General features: G+C 65.2%; 5 protein-coding genes across 5 annotated transcripts; 2 read left to right on the top strand and 3 right to left on the bottom strand.

Moving 5' to 3' along the window:
* Positions 1-1304: 1304 nt before the first annotated feature.
* Positions 1305-3153, top strand: EMIHUDRAFT_448150 (hypothetical protein; the record flags this gene model as incomplete). Its single annotated transcript, XM_005766993.1, has 8 exons — positions 1305-1700; positions 1763-1825; positions 1983-2066; positions 2201-2257; positions 2326-2446; positions 2514-2560; positions 2669-2764; positions 2904-3153. The coding sequence occupies 8 exons, from the start codon at positions 1305-1307 to the stop codon at positions 2967-2969; spliced, it is 930 nt and encodes a 309-aa protein (XP_005767050.1). The 3' UTR covers positions 2970-3153.
* On the bottom strand, positions 3134-4801 carry EMIHUDRAFT_448149 (formaldehyde dehydrogenase/S-formylglutathione hydrolase; the record flags this gene model as incomplete). The annotated part of the gene is made up of 5 exons (XM_005766992.1): positions 3134-3433; positions 3508-3669; positions 3736-4077; positions 4152-4359; positions 4509-4801. The coding sequence occupies 5 exons, from the start codon at positions 4799-4801 to the stop codon at positions 3287-3289; spliced, it is 1152 nt and encodes a 383-aa protein (XP_005767049.1). The 3' UTR covers positions 3134-3286.
* A 3276-nt stretch (positions 4802-8077) lies between these two features.
* Positions 8078-8503, bottom strand: EMIHUDRAFT_57141 (hypothetical protein; the record flags this gene model as incomplete). The annotated part of the gene is made up of 1 exon (XM_005766991.1): positions 8078-8503. A coding segment is annotated over one exon (426 nt), but the record flags the coding sequence as incomplete, so codon positions are not given.
* A 2524-nt stretch (positions 8504-11027) lies between these two features.
* On the bottom strand, positions 11028-11792 carry EMIHUDRAFT_197077 (hypothetical protein; the record flags this gene model as incomplete). Its single annotated transcript, XM_005766990.1, has 3 exons — positions 11028-11093; positions 11209-11495; positions 11759-11792. The coding sequence occupies 3 exons, from the start codon at positions 11790-11792 to the stop codon at positions 11028-11030; spliced, it is 387 nt and encodes a 128-aa protein (XP_005767047.1).
* A 3665-nt stretch (positions 11793-15457) lies between these two features.
* Positions 15458-16018, top strand: EMIHUDRAFT_61763 (hypothetical protein; the record flags this gene model as incomplete). Its single annotated transcript, XM_005766989.1, has 1 exon — positions 15458-16018. The coding sequence occupies one exon, from the start codon at positions 15458-15460 to the stop codon at positions 16016-16018; it is 561 nt and encodes a 186-aa protein (XP_005767046.1).
* Positions 16019-20256: the final 4238 nt, after the last annotated feature.

Raw genomic sequence — 20256 nt, 5'->3', positions numbered from 1 at the left:
CGTTCGAAGACGTCCACGTCCCGCTTGAATAAGTGTGTACACGAATATGCTCGGCTTTTACTTAGGGCGAGGCGTTTTCCTCGGGTCGACCGCGTCCGAAGAGCGAGGCTGCTTCCGGCCCTTCGCACCGCTGCAGGGTGTGTGTGCTTGGTGTTGTTTGTTTGTCGGCTGCGTGACGGCGATCGGCGACGCACGCACGCGCGCGGTCGGTCGGTCGAGTGAAGATAGATAGATGGACAGAATGACAGATGTTTGGCGTTGGGGCGGAGGAGGTGTGTTTAGCCTTCCTATCAATCAATCAAGGAGGTGTCTCGCGCCTTTGTGAGAGAGAAGTAAGGGAGGCAATATTGGGGTGTTCTTGATGAGGGGCTGGCATCTTGCGAAAAAAGGGAGGGAAAATTGGGGTGTTCGGGGGGGGGGGGGGGAATTGTTTTTCCGGTGTACCTGTTTAGCGCCAGTGCGCGCCAGTCTCGTAAATGAATAAGCAGAGCAGATCGTCCGATCTCGTCCGATGAGCTTGCCTGCGCGGCGAGAGGGCGGTCGAGTGCACGGAGCTAAGTGCCTCGCCGTCCTCGCAGGAGTCGCTTGATATAGGCGGCTCCCGCCCGTGGTGTACCTGACTGAGTTTCTTAGTGCCAGTGTGCGCGCCAGTCCCGAGAGAGAGAGAGATTTTTAGCAAAACCAAACAACTCTAACACTCACACGTCATTTGGGGCAGCCTGGAGCCCTGTTCACGCGCGCGCGAGACGTGCAGACAGGGTTGCCAGGTGAGAGCGAATGGCGCGGTTCACGCCTCGCACAACAGAGAGAGAGATGCGCTCTGCATGGTGGGACATAAAAGAAAGCGAGTACGTGGGCGCGTAGGCCTGTTTGTTTGTTTGCAGTCCCGTGCCTAGTGTTGTGAGAGAGAATGTGTGGGTTCTTTTTCTCTTGTGGTGTACCTGTGTTACCAGTGCGCTTTGTGCTCAGCAGCAGCATGTAGCGCGCGATGATCGCCTCCTCGGTGGGCCGCAAGCACAGGTATTTCACCTTGATGATCTGCCGCAGGTGCACCGGACCCGTAGACTTCGCCTCCAGCGTGAACTTGCCAGCGCCTGAGAAGACGGACTCGACGTTGGCGGCCGCCACCTTCTTGCAGCCCACCTCGGCGATGTAGACCGCGTGGTGCATGCATGACCGAAGTCCCCGGCAAGGAGATGTGCTGTGAATAGTGTCTGAGCCTGTGAGTCTTGGGTCCGTGAGTAGTAGATCTAGGTGTGGCTCTCCAGGGCCTCCCGGGACGGAGGGTGGCTCATACACACTATATGCGCTTCGGCCCTGCTCGGGCGTTCGCTCTCGGCGCTCGCGGATTTGCGAGCCGCCCGCCCGCCGTGCTCTCCATTCAGTCCCACGTCTGCTATGGCGCCGCTGGCAATTCGGCGGCAGTCTTCCCGATGAGGCGGCTAGGGGTTGAGGTTTGGCCTGTCAACACCGTCCAATTCTCGAATCATACGCAGTACGCCGAGGGATGGGAGGGGCTTCCGACACCGACTGAGCAGATTGGTCTTCTTGCCAAGGGCATCGAGCGGATCGGTGCACTCGGCCGGTGCAGCGCAATCCTCTCGGGGTATCTCGGCACCGAGGAGCAGGGCGGCGCTGTGCTGGACGTTGTGCGTCGTGTCAAGGCGGCGAACCCCGCGGCGATCTACTGCTGCGACCCGGTGAGCAGCCCGCCCTCCAAATCGTTTGCAGGAGTCTTCTCCAGTCGATGGGGCAGCCGTAGGTGATGGGCCACCCCGCCAAGGGCTGTGTCGTGCCAGAGGGCGTGCAGAGGCACCATGCCGAGGCCAGCGCCGCTAGACGCGAGTGCAGACCCGTGCACGCCAGCACGAGCACTCGAGATGACATTGTCCAGCTCCGTTGTCCTTGCCAGTCGTGCGATGCCCCGAGTACTGCCGCATATATGTAGTACTCTACCTAACTCCCCGTCCATGCACACCTAGGCCAGCGCCGCGAGCGCCGACGTGCTGTGTCCAAACGTGCTCGAGCTCGGCGTGATGACGGGATCCGAGCCAGACACGCCGCAGGCTCGAGATCTCTCGAGATCACCCGAGATTACCTGAGATCACCCGAGATGACAGGAGATCGCGCCGAGATGACCCGAGATGACCCGAGATGACCCGAGATGACCCGAGATGACCATAGACATCTCTGAGATTAGGCGGTCGTCCGCGCCGCTCGGGCTCTACTTGGCGCAGGCTCCGCCCGCCTCGTGCTGGCGAAGCTCTTCGCCCACGCTGGCCGCTGGTGTAAGCAGCGCCGATTCACACCTGCGGCTGTGAGCAGGTGAAGCACCTCGCCCACGCTGGCCTGTCTCCCGACGACTCGTTCGAGATGCTGCTGGTGGGCCACGAGGAGGCGTGGCACATCGCGACGCCGCTGCTGCCCTTCGGCCGACCGCCCGTCGGTGCGAGAGACTGGGCCCGCACGCTCTTGATTGGTGACTGCGTACTTTGAATGATCCACACTCAAAGGCGTGGGAGACCTGACCAGCGCGCTCTTCCTGGTCGGCTTGCTGCAGGTAGACTGCACACTGCCCACCGCACCTGCTGCAGGTGGAGTATACCACTCCTCACCACACGCTATGCTACCACCCCCTGGTCCTGTCCCCTTGTTCGGCTTGCTGCAGGGCCGCTCGCCCAAGGCCGCGCTCGAGCACACTGCCGGCGCGTATTTCGAGGTGATGCGCGCCACGTCCGAGGCGGAGGAGTACGAGTTGCAGCTGGTCGCCGAGAGTAGCCGAGATTGGCCGAGATTGGTCGAGATTGGGCGGGATTGGCCGAGAGACCGGAGGAGAACGAGTCGCCACGCATGACTGGCCCACATACTGTGAGCTCCCGTTTCACGGCTTCGACTGTGAACAGGTCGCCGCGCAAGACGGGCTAGTGGACCCGCCGCGCTCCTTCGAGGCGATCGCCCTCGACGCTTGAAGAGGCATCCGTGGAACGGAGACTCTTACACTCTGTCTCAGGCCCGCAGGTACCCGCGCCACAGCCACACACGCGCCGGCGGTGCGTCTCTCTGCACTCTGGGCACTGGGGCGCAAGCCCAAGCGCTCGACCCGAGCGCGCGCGAGGCGACAGTCTTTTTTGGTGAAAATTATTTGTTCCCGCCTTGCACTTGAGAGATAGGCTCGGTCGCGCTCTCTCTCCCACTCCCTGCTGCCGCGCAATGGGCCGCCGGCGCGCGGGATCCAAACAGCGCGCGGGCCGCGGCGGCTCTCTGCGCTATAAAGTAGAGTCTACGGCTAGTATGTGACGACAGCGCGCAGGCACTCGCCCGAGTGCAGGGCGTGCACCGCCTCCAGCGTGCCCTCGACTCCCTCGAAGCGGTGCGTGATGTAGTGGTCGAGCTTGAGGTCGCCTCGCTCGTAGTCGTCGATGAGCGGCGGCACCTGTTCACGGCCACACCCGTGAAGAGACCCGCCGCCCACGCCTCGCTCGTAGCCGGTGGAGGAGGAGGCGGCACCTCGGACCGGCTCTTGAAGCCGCCAAAGGCGGTGCCCACCCACTTTCGGCCTGTCACCAGCTGGAAGGGGCGGGTGCTGATCTCCTTGCCCGCCGCCGCGACGCCGATCACGCACGACTCGCCCCACCCCCGGTGGGCCGACTCGAGTGCAGCGCGCATCACCTGCCCACAGTGAGACACGGGTGAAGAGACGCTCACGGCGCCGGCCGGCGCAGCGCGAGTCATCACGTCGGTGTTGCCCGTCGCGTCGAACGTGTAGTCGATCCCCCACTTCGTCATCTCGACGAGGACCTGCTGGATCGGCTTGTCGTGGTCCTTCGGGTTGACGCAGTCCGTGGCGCCCAGCTCCGTCGCCATGCGGAACTTGTCCGGGTTCGTGTCGATGGCGAAGATGCGCTTGGCGCCGCGCATCTTTGCCCCCTGGATCACCGAGAGGCCGACGGCGCCGAGGCCAAAGACAGCGACGCTCGCGCCGCCCTCAACGTCGCACGTGTTCCACACGGCGCCCAGGCCCGTCGCGACGCCGCAGCCGAGGAGCGAGCACGTGTCGAGCGGCGCGGTGTCGGACACCTAGGCGCCCGAGATGGGATAATATGTGATATTTAAGCATATGCAACATATGCAATCTTTAGTGTTGAATACACCTTGGCGCACGAGATGTCCGCCACGACGGTGTACTCCGAGAAGGTCGAGCACCCCATGAAGTGCTTGATTTCTTCGCCGTTGGCGCCGGTGAAGCGGGAGGTGCCGTCGGGCATCACGCCGGAGCCCTGAGTCGAGCGGATCTTTGGGCACAGGTTGGTGCGCTTGCCCCGCGGCGGGTTGCAGAAGATGCAGTCCGGATCGCCGCACCTCGCAAGTGGAGCCTCTCTCTAAGCGGTGCCGCCTCTTCTCTCTCAGATGCGAGGCGGGTGCGGCCTCTGTGCGCGGCGAGCTGCGGCGCGAGCAGGCGAGGCGAGGCACGTGGGCAGGCGGAGGCAAGTGAGCGAGGCGATGCGCACTGCGGCGTGTAGCACGGGATGACCTTGTCGCCCACCTTGACACTTGTGACGCCCTCACCGACCGACTCGACGACGGCTCCCGCCTCGTGGCCGAGGATGGAAGGGAACATGCCCTCCGGGTCGGACCCCTCGAGGGTGTAGATGTCCGTGTGGCACAGCGCGTTGGAGTGCACCTTGAGCCGCACCTCGTGGGCCTTGGGCGGCGCCACGGTGACCTCCTCTATGCGCAGGTCGTTGACTCCACGCGCGACCGCAGCCTTGCACGTTATCGGCTTGCCCGCGAAGGCGGACATGGCGCGCGCCACACAGCAGCCACAGCGCGACGAGGCGAGGGAGCGGGCGGAACGGGCGGTCGAGCGGGCGAGCATAGTGCGTGTAGAGGTGGCCGGGTGTTCCGGTCTGGGGCGCGCAGTTTTATATCCTCTCGCGCGCTGTGAACAGACGCACTTGCCTCGGGGAGGAGTGCGCGATCAGCTGCTCAACTGGGAGGAGGGAGCGGAGGTGCCCGCTGTCCCAGTAATGGTCTTCAACAAGGGTGGGCTCGTCTAAAGGTTCTCCGCTCATTCATGCCGCTCAATCAAAGACCAATCTGCAAATCTCTCCAATCTGCACGGCGTGCGCGGCGCGCTGAGCGAGAAGCAGGAGAGCAGAACGGAGGAGGGGGAGGCGGTGAAGATCTGCGACAGGCTCTGGGACGAGCTCACACCGGCGCAGCGGTTGACTGCTGAGGGCCTCGGCTGGAGCGAAGACACGTGGGACGACGATGATTGGGGCGGCGTGCCGGCGATGGCCTGGGGAGCTGTCGCGGGGCGGGTTTCCCGATGGGTGGCCGAGTGAGGGCCCGAGGGTTGCGGAAGGCGCGCGGCGGGGTCGGCTTCGGGCCGACCGCCGCCACCGGGGGCCGCCGCGCCGTAGCCACCGGGGGGGGGCCGCCGCGCCGTAGAGCGGCCCGCCGGTCTTCCTACCGGCGGTGCGCGCGGCCGCGCTTGGAGGCGCTGATTGCTCGGCCGCGCGGGGCTGGTTGACTCGCCCGCTGGGAGGGTGTGGTGCACGGGGTTTGCGGCGGGGTCCCCAACGTCCCCGGGGAGGGCGGCCGTCAGGCCGCCGCGACTGTCGGCGTGGCCGCCCTCCCTTTCTTGGTCTTGGCAAGGTTGGTGACAGACTGATCCTCCTCTCTCTCCCTCCCTCCCTGCTCTCTCCCTCCTTCCTCCCTCCCCCCCCGCCCCCCTCTCTCTCCTCGCTCGCATTCCGCGCTGTCCTGGCTTAACTAACTGCAGTCCGCAACTAACTGCAGTCCGGGGGGTATTCTTGTCATATTCGACCGAGAATATAACCCTGTGTTGGACAAAACACTCCGGACTAACTGCAAGACAGTTAAAAGTCCACCATAAGCTGCGTGGGGCGGAGGATACAGCGAAACCAACGCATGGAGGCCCACCCCGCGCGCCCACTGCCCACTGCCCACTGCTGCTCACCGCTGCGAGCCGAGTCCCAGCTCAGCCCATCTGTTCCGAGCCAGGCGGGTGACGAGGTAAGCGTCCTGTACTGGCTCAAGAAGGGGCATGAGATACTCCCGTTTTGTGTGCGACTGCCACGGGGATCACCGGTGCCAATTCAACAAATCGCGCAGGGGCCACCCCCATCGCAGGCGCGGAAGGAGAGCGACCGCCCCCTCCCGAATCCCACTCTGTCTCAGCCCAAAATCCCGCACTTCAGATCCCGACCGGCTGGACTCTGTCGACTACCTTCGCGCCCGAACTTCGCATGGGGTGCGCATTCATCCCACTCCTGTCCCCGCCGTCCCCACCATCCCCACCATCCCCGCCATCCCCACCATCCCCGCCATCCCCGCCACCCCCGCCACCCCCGCCACCCCCGCCACCCCCGCCATCCCCGCCACCCCCGCCACCCCCGCCATCCATCCATGCTCCCAGGAAGCCGATGGTGGCGCCCGCACCATCAACGCGCGGGCGCAGAGGCTCTGGACAGTGGCTCTCCAACGGGACGAAGGCAGAGCAAAGTCCCTCCTCCCAAGTTCTCTCTACACCCCCCCTCAATACCCCAATTTCCCTACAGGTCAGGGCGGTCAAGATCGTAAACATGAACATGAACGAACTCTATGCGATGACGCAAATGACCACCGCGGTTCCAGTGACCTCCACCCCCCTTCCGATGGTCGAGGAGGCCGCCGAGATGTCGTGACGGCCAAGAAGGCAACACGGCGCGGGGAATGTGGTGAGGAGAAGGCCTCTCACTCCGGCACGCGCATCTTTTTCGGGGACCCGGGCTTTCGCTGCGCGGGCGCGGGCGGGCGGGCGCGGGCGGGCGGGCGGGCGGCAGCCTAGCCCAGTCCCGTCCAGCCCAGCCCAGCCCAGAGACAAGCCGTCACGGCGTGCGTGCGAGAAACCACGGCGCGAGTCCAGTGGCACCGTTCGTTGCTGACGACCGCACGCGCGGTAATATGACCATGCGTCCCCTCCCGCTCTACCGGCCTGTATTGCTGTAACGGGGTATACACAAAATACAGGTGAGAGCACCTAGACCCGTACACGCTACACAGGAGGAGGATGAATGAAGCTTGAAGGCTGCCAGGAGCGTGTGTAAGGGGCGCGGTATCAGGGGGGGGACCGCGACCCCGGCCCGGGAGGGACTTGACGGGCCGGCGGCAGCGCCCGGGGTCGCGCGGCGCCGGCGGGGTCCGGGTCGCGTCCCGGCGCGCTTGTTTCTCTTCACTCTTGTTTTTTACCTGCCGGATGTGGGTAAAAAAAACGGACACCTCTCTGCTACTGTGAGATGGGTAAAAAGAGTGGAAAACAGGTGTCAGGTCCCCGCCCGTGCGATCTTTGTGCAGGGTTCTTTGTGGGTGTGGTCGGCGACTAGCCGGGGTCGTCCTCCCAATGGGGGACTAGCACTAGCCGTCTTCCACATGGTCCCTCGGGTCCCTGCTGCTCCTAATCTGTAACAGATGGAATACCGTAAAGCGTGTAATCTCTTCGTACACGATCATCCTCCTGGACGCGTGGACCTGCTGACTCCGCAGAGTCCTGCTCCCTCCCTCGTCTCGCCCGGATGTGGTTGCGAAGGTCGCCCCCCCTTTTACGCCACTTTGTTTGTGTGGAGAAATCTACCTTACCTTACCTTAGAAGAACGGAGCGTCGCGACGCTGCGCTGAAGAGCTGAGACGCAGACGGTCACACATCCGCCGCCCTCGCCTTTTTCGCCTTCTTCTTCTTTGCCTTGGTGTCGCCCACCTCGCCACCGCGGTCTCTTTTCTCCCTCCTGCCCTTCGCCTTGCCCTTCTTTGCCTCCGCCGCCTCCGCGGCATGCGCCGCCACCTCTGCATCCGCCTCCGCCTCCGCCTCCGCCTCCGCCGCCGCCGCCGCCGCCGCCGCCGCCGCCGCCGCCGCCGCCGCCCCTTCCCCCTCCGCCGCCGCCGCCGCCTCCTCCTCCTCGTCGTCGTCGCTCGCCGCCGCAAAGAACGCGTCCTCCGCGAGCGCCGCCTCGCTCGCCTCCAGCTCCGCCGCCTCCGGCTCGTCGTCGCCGCCCTCGTCCTCCTCGGGCGGGCCGAGCTTGCCCGCCTCGGCCTGCCGGACGATCCGGTCGCGGATCTTCTTCCGCAGCTTCGCCACCGCCTCGTTGTCCGCGTCCGAGGATGGGAAGAGCGACAGGTACTTTTTGTTGCGCGGAAAGTGCAGCACGTACAGCCGGTCGTGCTCGGCGGTCCGCAGCTGCTCCTCGAGGCGCTCCGCCTCGCCGCCGCCGCTCGAGCCGTCGCCCAGCTTCCGCTTGAGCGACTCGATCCGCCGCTCGAGCTTGCGCCGCTCGAAAAACTTGACGCCGTGGTACTTTCTGCTGTTGAGCTTCTCGCGCTCGACCCGCTTTGTCCGCTGCGCCTGCTGCAGCAGCTCCGCGAGCTCGTTCTCCTTCTGAGCGCGCGCCGACTCGGGAAGCTTGCCGCTCTTCAGAAGACGCTCCAGCGAGCGTGCGCGCTTGCGCGCCGGCGCCTGCATCCCCGGTATGCCGCCGCGGCCAGAGCCGCGCCCGCCGCCGCGCCCGCCGCGCCCGCCCTTGCCCCAGCTGCCTCTGCCGCCGCGGCCGGACGGCGAGGTGTAGGCCCCAGGCGACGGTCCTCCCATCCGGCTTTTTTGCTGTGCGAAAACGCGAGCTCTCACACACACCAGAGTTGGCAACGAGGCCCGGGGGCCGCCGGCGGTTGGCGCTATGTTTTCTTTCTTTCGGTGTACCTGAGTAAGTGCCAGTGCGCGCCAGTCCCGTGCCCAGTGTTGTGCGAGGGAGTTTTGTTGTGTAAAATTCTTTCTTTCTTTCATTTTCACAACCTGCTCTGCGATTGTCCGCCGTGTGAAGAACGACCGAGATACGCTGCTTCCTCGGGCGCCTCCGCCCCCCCCCCCCCGCAAGGGGCGCGACACACAAAGTTCCGTCGATAACAATTTATCGATCCCGGAGTATCTAAGATCCCTCCGATGCGGTGTACTCGAGTAGAGTTTGTTGTAGAATTTAAACAAAACAACGTTTGTTGTAGAAATTTCACGTTGTAGAGCGCCTCTACATCGCTCTACATCTGCATCGCTCTGTCCCGCGGCGGATGTAGAGCTCTACAGCTCTACAGCGCTCTCCAGCGCTCTCATCTCTACACAGCTCGACTAAGAGCTAACGTACGAATTCTCCCCATAGTGGAGATTGCAACCTGGTTTGTGGAGCTCCCGCAACTGTCAACACTGACGGTGAACCTTCTTTTCTAGACGGCTAGGATTGAGAGCAGCCTCGCTCTCAATCCTAGAAGTCGAAGGATTGTGAGCAGCACTCCTCGCAAGCGTAGCATCTCTGTACGATTGCTAGCACCCACGCTCGCAATCCTACATCTTCTAGGACTAAGAGCAGCTCCGCTCCCAAGGTGACTGGTGACGCCTACGACTACTACCAGCGCGCTCGCAATCCGAGCAAAGTCTAGGATTGCGAGCAGCTTTGCTCACAATCCGAGCAACATGCCTCCGATTGCGAGCAGTAGCGCTCGCAATCCTAGAACTTTCGCCGATTGCGAGCGACACCGCCCACAGTCCTACGACTTCTAGGATTGCGAGCGGGTCCCCTCGCAATCGGTGCGATCACTGTTTGGATTGTGAGGAGACCCTCCCGGCGCGCTCACTCACAAGCGCTCGCGGCTGGAGCGATTGGGAGCGCCCTCTGTGCACGTGCTAGCAATCCTTGGATCTTGGGTACGATTGTGAGCGCCGCCGCTCATAGTCCTACAAGATGTAGGATTGCGAGCGCTACTGCTCGCAATCGGAGGCATGTTGCTCGGATTGCGAGCAGTGCTGCTCGCAATCCTAGACTTTGCTCGGATTGCGAGCGCGCTGGTAGTAGTCGTAGGCGTCACCAGTCACCTTGGGAGCGGAGCTGCTCTTAGTCCTAGAAGATGTAGGATTGCGAGCGTAGGTGCTAGCAATCGTACAGAGATGCTACGATTGCGAGGGGTGCTGCTCACAATCCTTCGACTTCTAGGATTGAGAGCGAGGCTGCTCTCAATCCAAGCCGTCTAGAATTTTACAACAAAACTCGCCGTCTAGAAAAGAAGGTTCTTAATCACCAACACTGACAGTCCTGACAGAGTCCTGACAGAGTCCTGACAGAGTCCTTGACAGAGTCCTGACGGAGTCCTGACGGAGTCCTGGCGGAGTCCTGACGACACTTGTGAGTACTCACTCACACACCTAGGTAGAGAGAGAGATAGATCACTCGATATTGAAACTTTCGGGCGGTCTCGAGCGAGATGTCGGACATGGACGTAAACCCGCGGTTTTGCCGTACCGCGCGTGCCGCGTGTGGTCGGACGAGCGCAGTGCGCATCGGCGGCGAGCCGCGGCACCAATCCGTCGCGCGAGAGAGCGACGCCGCCGCGTGCGCGCAGCGCGGCAGAGACGAGCCGGCGGCGAGGGTCGCAACTTGTAAAGCCCTTGGCGGTTGCACCCCCACACCCCCAGACACTCTCTTCTCTTGTGATGTATGTGTATGTGTTTGGGAAAGCCGATGTGCCGGTCGCTTGTCACGTTGCCCCTGACCGGCGAGGGCGGAGAGGCAGCTGAAAGAGGGAGCGCGGGAAGAATTTTACAAGCAAACTCTGTCGCACACGCACGATTCACACAACAGGCAAAGCGCGGACGACGGCTTCTAATAGAAGCCGTCGTCCTCACAGAAGCCGTCCTCCTCCCAGAAGCCGTCGTCGGAATGGTTAGTCAGGCGGATGGTCGAATCCGCGAGCACGGTGCTCGCCGAAAAGACCATCCCCCCCCCCCCCCCCACTCGCTCCCGCCGTGCCTCCAGTCGGCGTTTGCTGTGGGACTTCCCGCCCCCCCCGCCAGCGCCGCGGGCCGGGCCGCGCCGTAACCCCTCCAGGTCCTCCTCCCAGAGGAGCAGCCGCCCCTCCCTCACCCAACCCTCCCACCCTGGGAATGGGACACCGCCAACCCGACCACGCCCAGCGTGCCAGCCCCTCCCTTCTCAAGCCGCCTCGTCGTCAGTAGCCGAAGCCTCGCCGCCCGCCGGGAGGCCGGCCTCGGGGTGCGCCTGCAACACACGTTTCGTGGCTTGATAGGAGGGCGATCTGCTACCCTAGCCGGCACAAGCACCAGCGCTGGTTGGACTCGGCTCCAACCTCCTCCTTTCATCTACATTTTGACACCTGCTCCTCCGCGTCGAAGCGGGAGAAGGCAAACCCCGTGGCGTAGGGCGAGGGCAGCTCGTACATGGCAGCGCTGCCTTCGATCGCGCCCTCGGCCTGCGCGCTTGTGGTGACGGTGCCAGCGCTCCTGGGGTACCCGTCCCGCTTGCCATTGCGCTGACCGGGCGTCGAAAAGCTTTGGCCAACCAATCCATGAGGGAGCGAGCGCTCCGCGGCGCTGTCGCCCGCGGCGATCGCGACGTCGAGGCGATGCTTGGGTCCGCTGATGTGGTCGTACACATGGTTGCCTGTGGGGGTTGCGTGATGGCCCGTCAGTCAGGGGTGGGTGGGTCGGGGGTCCATCCCGACGACATCTCCTTCGAGATGATGGAGAGGGGGGACGACACCGCCCGATCTACCCTCTGCGGCCCCTCAGCGGCGTGCACCTCGTCCTCGATCCTGTACCGTGTTTATGGACCCCCCCCGATCGATGAGCACACCAGCGTGTGTGTGTGTGTGTGTGTGTAAAACTCGTCTCGTCGCACACCAAGAGCTTACGCTCTGTCGAGACGTGAGGCGCTTGCGCCCGGGAGGGGAGGGCGCATGCGTAACGACGCTTGCTAGAGATGCCTTTCGGGGCCCAGAGTGCAGAGATAGAACTTCTGATGCCGTGCGTGACCTAGTAGTGTCCCCAGCTATGGGCGTGTCCACGTTGGAGCCAGGTGTGGTGTGGACGCGAGAATAGCTCCGTTCATGGAGGGCAACCGATGCGAGTCGACTGGTGTGTGTCGTCCGTGGTTTCGTATCAAGAATACTCACACACCAGCGAGCGAGGGAGGGCGAGACGATCGAGGGGTCCTCCCGTACCATGCGGAATCGACCCTACCCAGTGCTCAAGTGCTCAAGAAAGAAGGAAGACAGGCAACCCAACCAAAGGAGGGAAGGGGGGTTAAAACTTTTTCGCTTAAAATTACCTGTGTTAGTGCCAGTGCGCGCCAGTCCCGTGCCTAATAAATAAATAAACCAGACAACCCCTGGTGTGGCTAACGAAAAGAAAAGAAAGAAGACGGCTAGTGCCGTCTTGCTCGAAATTCTTTTTCCCTATTGAGGGAAAACATCGCCCCGCCCCGCCCCATGGCTAGTGTCGCCCGAGGGCTTGAGTTGGTTGCAGGCCCCGGCCGCCCCGCTGAGGCGTTGCCGTCCCCGATGACGTCCACTGGCACGCCCTGCGAGGAGATCATCAACCTCGGACGGGTACGGCTCGAACGGGCGACGGAGAAAGAGTCCGGAGACCAGCCGCACATTGTGAAGCTGCGCATCACGATTCCACCGCAGCTGTCCGCCGCCGCCGCCGCCGCCGCCACCGCCGGTGCCCGCGTCAAGTTCAAGTTCCACGTGCCGTGCCGCTGCAGAAAGCACACTTCCAAGTTCACCAAAATGAAGCATGGGACGGCTGCGATTGTGCCATGGGACACGCGCGTCTGTTCGCTGCAAGCGCCGCCTGCGCCGCCACTCACGGCGACTTGCCCTGCCCCCCCCGTTGGGTCTGCGAACGCTGTGGACGCGCACGCCGCGGAGGCGGCAGCGGCCGACACGGCGCCCGCGCAACCCGCAGAGCCGGCGCCGCCCGCGGCACCTGCAACACCGGCTGCGACGCGGGCACCGGCGGCGGCGGCGGCGGTGGCGGCGGCGGCGGCACCTGCGGCAGCACCGGCTGCGGCGCCGGCAGAGGCTGGGGCGGCGGCGCCCGCACAGTCCGCAGGGCCGACGCCGCGCGAGGCGCTGGCACCACCTCCGGCGCTTGTGGGGGACTCTGCGGGCTGGGGGACGGCGCCGGCACAACCTGCAGAGTGCCCCCCCCGGGCACAGCCCGCGGCGGCGGCCGAGGTGGCGGCCGCGGTGGCGGCCGAGGCGGCGGCCGAGGCGGAGGCGGCGGCAGCTTCCTCGGGAGTGGCTGCGTCGCTTGCGGCCGAGGTGGCGGGCGGGCAGGACGGGGCGTCGCGAGCGGCCAAGGCGAAGCAGTCGAAGCAGTCGAGGCAGGAGGAGGCCCAAACGACGTACCTGTGCGACATGCTCGGGCAGGCCGGCCGCAACCTCGCGGCGCTCGCCAGCCCCGAGTGCAAGACGTATGCTGCGGTGGCGGAAGCCATCGGCAACGGCGCCAAGGTGTGGGGCTCGCGCGACAAACCGTACCAGGACACGCCCATGCACGCCGCCGTAGCCGCCGGGGCCTGGCCGCTGGTGCGGCGTCTCCTCGAGCTGGGAGGCGGGCCGGCGGCGGCGATGCCGATCGACCGCAAGGGCCGGACGCCGCTCTTTCTCCTGTGCGAGCGGCTCGGCGATCTCGAGCACCCGGACGGCGACGCCGAGCACGCGGCTGCGGCAGAGGCTGCGGAGCAGTTGCTGGCGTTCTCGCCGCAGCCGGCTGCCGAGCTCCAGCGCGCGCAAAAGAAGAAGGGGTGGACGTGCCTGATGACGGCGGCGGAGCACGCGAGCCCGGCGGTGGTGGAGCAGCTGCTCAAGCACACGCCGAGCGGGCAAGTCGACGCCACCGACAACAACGGCTGGACGGCGCTCCACTGGTGCGTGTCCCAGGACCTCACGGACAACCTCGCGGCGCGCGCGGCGAAGGTGGCGCGGCTGCTCCTCGCCGCGGGCGGCTCTCCAAGGCGCAACGGCAAGGGCCACCTGCCGATCGACCTGCTCGTCGACGCCTTCGACGTCGCCGCCGACGAGTTCTTCCTCGCCCTGCCAGCGAGGCCGTACCCGATCCGTGACCTCTCGGCTGCGCTGGCCGGCGAGCCGAGCCCGCCGAAGCCGCCGCCGGCCGGGCGCTCCACCACGCCCGCCGACCCCGCTGCGGCCACGGCTGCCCCCCTCACCGCCCGCGGCGGGTGCGGCGGGCGCGGCGGGCGCGGCGGGCGCGGCGGGCGCGGCGGGCGCGGCAGCGCACAGCTGGCCAACCCTGCGGTCAAGACGCCGGCGAGCAAGCTTCCGGGCGGAGGAGCGACCCCATCGGAGGGCGGCCACAAGCGGCAGCGGGACGAGGCGTCGGCCGCTTTGGCGGGCGGCCACAAGCGGCAGCGGGACGAGGCGCCGGCCGAAGCGGCCGGCGGCAGCAACACCGTCGTGAAGCGGCCACGCGACGCGCGCACTCCCCCGCCGGTGGAGTGGAGCGCAGCGCTCGTGCGCGAGTGGCACGACGCGCTGCTCAAGACGCTTAAGGACAGCGCGGGGCAGCTGCTCCCGGTGGCGACCAAGCTGCGCGAGCCCGCGCCGTCGCTCGAGCAGGCTCGCCCCTTTAAACCTCGCCCGCACCCCAAGGCCACATGGGCCGACTCCCCCGCCCCTCGTGCCGCAGCTGCACGCCGCCGGTCTCGTAGCGGGCGACGCGGCGCCGGGCGGGAAGGAGTCGGTCCTCCACTGGCTCGCCACCCTCAAGAAGCGCTTCAAGGGCGTCAACCACTCGGAGCCGCTGCTGCTGCTGCTGCACGCCGTGCTGCCGCCGCCCACGCCGTCGGGCGCTGGGCATGGCAGTGCCTTCGTCCACCCGCCGGCCGCCCCCGCCGCGTCGCGGCGTCTCCTCCGCCACTGCGGCCGCAGCGAGGGTTGCGAGCCGTGCAGCGCGTGCGGCGAGGAGACGGGACGCGGCGCACGACTCCGCTTCCTCGAGCGCCTCGACATTTGCGCGTGCTCGCCGCTCGCCGCCGCGCTCCTCAGCGACCGCAAGGGCTCCTTCGAGCGGGCGCTCGTCCTCTACAACGCGTCGATCTGCGCGGGCGGCCCACCCACCACGCCCAGCGCCGCCGCCCGCACCGCGGCTGAGGTGCGCCGCGACCTCCTTGCCTGCGAGTGGCCGGCGCGCACGCGCCAGCTCGTCGCCCTCTGGTGGTCGCGCACGGCGCTTCCGGAGGCGGGTGCGGAGGCGCAGCTCGCCGCGGCGGCGGAGGCGTGGGCGGCACAGACGCCGCCGCCGGGCCAGTCCGTCTCCGACCCCGCCTTCATCTCGCGGTTCGAGTTTCGCGATCCGGAGGAGCAGATCGTGGAGGTGGACGGAAAGGTGATGACCGTGACGTACAAGGGCGACCAGCCGCTGCCGCCGTTTATCTACATGACCGAGAGCGCTCCATACGACATGCCGCCGCAGTTCCTCCGGCTGCCCAGCGGCTGCACCCACGGCTGCAGCCAGCTCCCCGCCCGGGGTTGCGGCAAGACACGCGCGCCGGGCGAGGTCTGGGGCAAGCACCCGTGTTGCCGCGTGGGCTCCCGCATGGACCTCAAGAACCCGTGCAGCTGCGGCGCGAGCGAGTGCACCATTGCCTGTGCGTGCGCCGAGCACCCCAAGAAGTGCGAGAACCGCGCGTCGCAGCAGGGCGTCACCGTCCGCCTCTGCGTGACCCGGTACGCCGACAAGGGCTGGGGCGTGAAGACGCTGAAAGCCCTCAAGCGCGGCGACTTCGTCTGCGAGTATGTCGGCGAGCTCATCTCGGAGAGCGAGATGAAGGCGCGGGAGGAGCGCGCTGAGATCAACTCGTCCTACATCTTCACCCCCTCGGGCCGGGGAGGCGCGGAGGCGTATGCCGCCATCGACGGTTTCGCCATGCGCAACGTCGCCGCCTTCATCAACTTCTCCTGCTCGCCCAACCTGGAGCTCCGCTACCTCGACCACCCATACGGCGACCGGCGGATCAAACGCGTCGGCTTCTACGCGAAGGAGGACATCGAGTCGGGGACGGAGCTCGGCTACCGCCGCAACCAGGGGTGCGTGGATGGCCAGATGTCGAAAATCGCGTGCAAGTGCGGCTCCGAGAAGTGCCGCGGCTTCCTCTGACTGCTAGTTGCGCAGGCGCTGCCGGCGGCGCGTGCAGAGCCGAGTGGCCATAGCGGCCGAGCTTCATGGAGCGACACGACGTCGCGAGGGAGGAGTGCGGGGTGCGGTTCAGGCCTCGCCCGCCGCCCGTTTGCGGCTGTTGGGGCGTACGTGCTTTCTCCCAGTCGTGGGAAGAGGCGGCCCCGTGTAAAAAGCACATCCCTGTTGCTGTTGTAGCAGGGGATTTTAAGAGTTCCGACAGGTTCGGCGCCCGCGCGCGGGTGGCGGAGGGTGTGCGCTGTGCCTTCAAGATACAACAACACTTGTCTCTCAATGCTCAAACACACTCACGGCTCAAAAACCTCTCAACGTACACGTATAACGACAAAAAAGAAAACACCACCGTGACAAGACCGAGGCACTCCCAACTCCCATGTGCGCGCCCTTGCCGTCCTAACAACCGAGCTTGCGGCCAGAGCAGCGACCAGTGCGCAGTGTATTCGTTCTTTGCACTGCCCTATCTTCTTGTTCATCACACGTGGTGTCCATGAATCTCACAAACCGCATGAAACGTGTGCCAGCGCACCTCGCCACTGTCCACACAGTCACTCTCACCCTTCGGCTTCACGGAGCACGCGGGAGCACTGTGTGACTGTTGCGCACGTCTCTCGTTGACGGCCACATGCAAGATCCGCACCCACAGAGCCTCCTTTATCAGAGCCTGCAGCGCCCGTTCCGCCATGTTCTGGCTGCATGCGTTCAGCACTTCAGCCTTCAGCTTGCGGCTGCCCGGTGGCGCCCCCCACGGCGGTTTGCAGGATGGCGGCTTCGTCTGCGGCTCGGCGGGCCAGAGGGGAGGGGGGAATTGGCTTGGACCACCCGGGTGGTCAAATCCGCCTGGTTTGGACTTATTATTATTGGTGTAATTATGAGAGGATTTTACAACAAAACTTCCTCGCACAACACTGCTCACTGGGCACGGGACTGGCGCGCACTGGCACTAAGAGGACCTCGCTTTCAGCGGGTGCGTGGTGCGTCTCTCTCCACACATACACAGATCGAGGGGGGGGGGGGGGGGGTAAATAGGTAGATAGATAAGATAGAGAGAGAGAGTCGGTCGGTCGCCGTCCAGGCAGGCAGGTGCCTTTGCGCGTAGGAACCGAGCTGGCGAGGTACTTCCACTGTGGAACGAAGCTGTGTGTCTCGCGCAAGCTTTTGCCCTCTCGCTTTTTCGCCCCGGGCATATAGGTAGGGGACCGCGTGAGCCAGGCCAACGGACGCCGGCTTTGATCGTTCGTCGTGACCACCAACCACACACATCTGCCCCCCACATCTGCCGGAACGATGCAGCATCGGAAGCGTGCCCGCGAGCCGCCAACGGCGGCGCCGCCGCCGACGGTGGCCCGCCCAGCTGTGATCCCGGTGGCGATGGGCTTGCGCTTGCACCTCTCCAGCACCAGCGCCACCGGGTACCGGGGCATCAGCTGGGAGCCGACCACGCGCCGCCACCGGGCGCAGCGCACGCATCGCGGAGCCATCATCATGCTGGGCTGGTTCGACACGGCGGTCGAGGGGGCGGTGGCCTACGCGAGGGCTGTCGGGGAAGCGCTGGAGCCCCCCGAGGGCCGCTTAGCAGTGGCAGAGGGGCTGCGCCTCCACCTCTCCCGCACCAACTCCACCGGGTACAAGGGCGTGTACGAGGACGCGCACGGAACCTTCCAGGCCCAGCTCAGGTCGTCATCGATGGGCGGCGCGTCGTGCGGGTCACACCACGACGCTGTGAGCGGCGTCTCTTCACAACTGCAGCCGTGAACAGGCGCGTCGAGCCGCGCGACTGGCCGAAGCGGAAAGGTTTCTCACTTGGGGTACTTTGACACTGCGGTCGAGGCTGCGGTGGCCTATGCGCAGGCGGTGCGGGCGGCTGAGGAGTCTGAAGCTTCGGCGGAGGCGACAGAGGCAGCGGCGCCGGCGGTGGCAGAGGCATCGGGGGTGCCCGTGACGGCCGCGCCCCTATCGGCTCCCCGCTCGGCGTCCCTTCGGCCAGATGTGCTGGTGGCGCTGGCGGACACAGGCACCGCCACCGGAGCGGTGTGTCTGGCTGTGGGGCAGGCGCCGCCGCCGCTCCCGCAAGCACCGCCGGAGATGGCAGAAGCCTATAGTGGGGACGGCGACTGTGAGCGCATGTTCGCGGGCTGTCTCTCTCAGAGCGATCTTCTGGCCATGTGGCGCGCTCACTCCGCCGCCCAGGCACCGCCTGAGCTGGCCTCTGGCAACGAGGACGACTGGGAGCGCATGTTCGCGGGCATCTTCTCCCGGGGAGGAATCGCGGCCATGCGGCGCGACTGCTCCGCCTCCCAGGCACCGCCTGAGCTGGCCTCTGGCAGCGAGGATGACTGGGAGCGCATGTTCGCGGGCATCTTCTCCCGGAGCGACATAGCGGCCATGCGGCGCGACTGCTCTGCCTCCCTCCCTCCCTCGCCGCCAGCCACGCCGGCGCCGCTGCCCTTTGCGCAACGCTCGTGGCAGTTGCCGTTGCGCGTGGGCTTGCTGGCACCCATCCAGGTCTCGCTCGCCCTGGTGGTGGTGTGCGCCGCCTTCGTGGCCGAGCTCTACACCCTCCCAGCCTTCGCCTTTGCTGCTGCGGGCTTCGCAGTGATTGCCGCTGCCAACCTGGCACAGGCCTCGCCTCGCATTGTCGCGCGTGCGCTCACGATGATGTTCGTCGGTGTCCCGACTCTGCGTCTCATCCACGTTCTGGTAAGCTCGCCCGCAGAGCTGACCCGCGATCTGGACAAACTCATCGAAGGGAGGCTAGGCCTGCTCTCGCTCTGTGCAGGGGTCGGCGCCTCCTACGGCGCGCTGCCGCCCGCCGCCCTCCCTTCCTCCCGCAAGCTGCCCTCAGCGGCATACTTCGCTTGCGGGCCCGCCCTTACTCGCGTCGCCTTGGTCCTCTGTGCTCGGACGGGCGACGAGCGCATGCTCTCCTTTGAAATGCTGTACGGCGGCCTCCCCTTCGCCGCGTCCTTTCTGGCTGCCCAGGCTGTCTCATACAGCAGCCTCCGGCAAGACGCTCCGCCCTCTGCCACTCGCTGACGGGCTGCGTTCCTGCGGCGGGGCTGCGTCACGCGCCCCCTGCCTGGCTGCGCTGAATGCTAGACAGCTGTAGTCGTCGGAAGAGCCACGAGAGGAAGTGAAGGTGGCGTACATCAGCGCGGTGAGGCCCTCGCTGTCCTGCAAGTCAACCACAATCACCCCGTTTTTGCCCTAACTGTAGAGTGTAGTGCGCGTCGGGCTGGTGGTTCTCCAATTCGGTCATCCGTCAAAAATACTAAAGATCTGAATGGGGGACTTCCCCCGCCAAAACCTTGCCGCCGGGGCCGGCCGCTAAGCCTAAGGTAAGGGGTAAGGTAAACTTCTCCACACACACAAGGTGGGGGGGGGGGGGGCGACCCTCGCGTCTCCACGTCTAGAGACGGACAGGAGCGCGTGCCTCACGGCAATCAAAGTGCAAGGCCCACCCAGTGCGCGTAGGTGAGCGGTGAGCGTACTTGTTGAGGGCAAGTTTGGGATTTGCACAGCCCAAACTCGCTCGCAAGAGACGCATCCCGTAATACGCAATCAAATCTCTGTGTGATCCTTCAAATTCTGGGCGATTTTGACTATCCTCACTACTTTTGTGGCCGGCGCTGTGCACAGAGAATGTGCTCGAGAGCGCCTCCACACTCACGAAGCGTGGTGACGCAGGCCTCGCCGGTTTCAGTGATTGGTGCCCTCAAGACTCCGATCGCCAGCCACGCTACGGAGCCCAAGGCGCCGCGCTACGCCTCCGGTCATGCCCCTCATCCCATCAGCTTTGCTCCGGAGCAGTACTCGCGAAGGAGGATCCCAGTGAGCCTGGGCGGGGTTGGGTCAACGTTGCCAAGAAACAGCGATGACGCATTTCAACGCATGTTTTTGTCGCAGCAGCGCGCAGATGGCCGCATGGTCTGCCTTGGAGCTTGCCCCTCACTGTGACCGCCCTCACAGCTCGCGCTGTGCGCATGCAGACAGACGCAATTTCTCCCGAGACGCGGCCGCTCTCTGCTCTTGCTGCGGTCCGCAAAGCACTTCTACTGCCGGTGACTGTGATCTGTGTCACGTGTAGAGTGTCTAGACGCACTACGGTGAGAGCGTGGTGGCGGAGGCTCTCTGCGTCTGACGAGCGCGGGCGCTCTGTGTACGTGCCAGTGCGCCTGACCTTTCTATCAATGTCTTGCATG

The sequence above is a fragment of the Emiliania huxleyi genome (assembly GCF_000372725.1).
Source record: "Emiliania huxleyi CCMP1516 unplaced genomic scaffold EMIHUscaffold_5, whole genome shotgun sequence".
Lineage (NCBI taxonomy): Eukaryota > Haptophyta > Isochrysidales > Noelaerhabdaceae > Emiliania > Emiliania huxleyi.
Note: the sequence above shows the minus strand (reverse complement) of the source record. Positions and strands in the feature narration are given on the sequence as shown.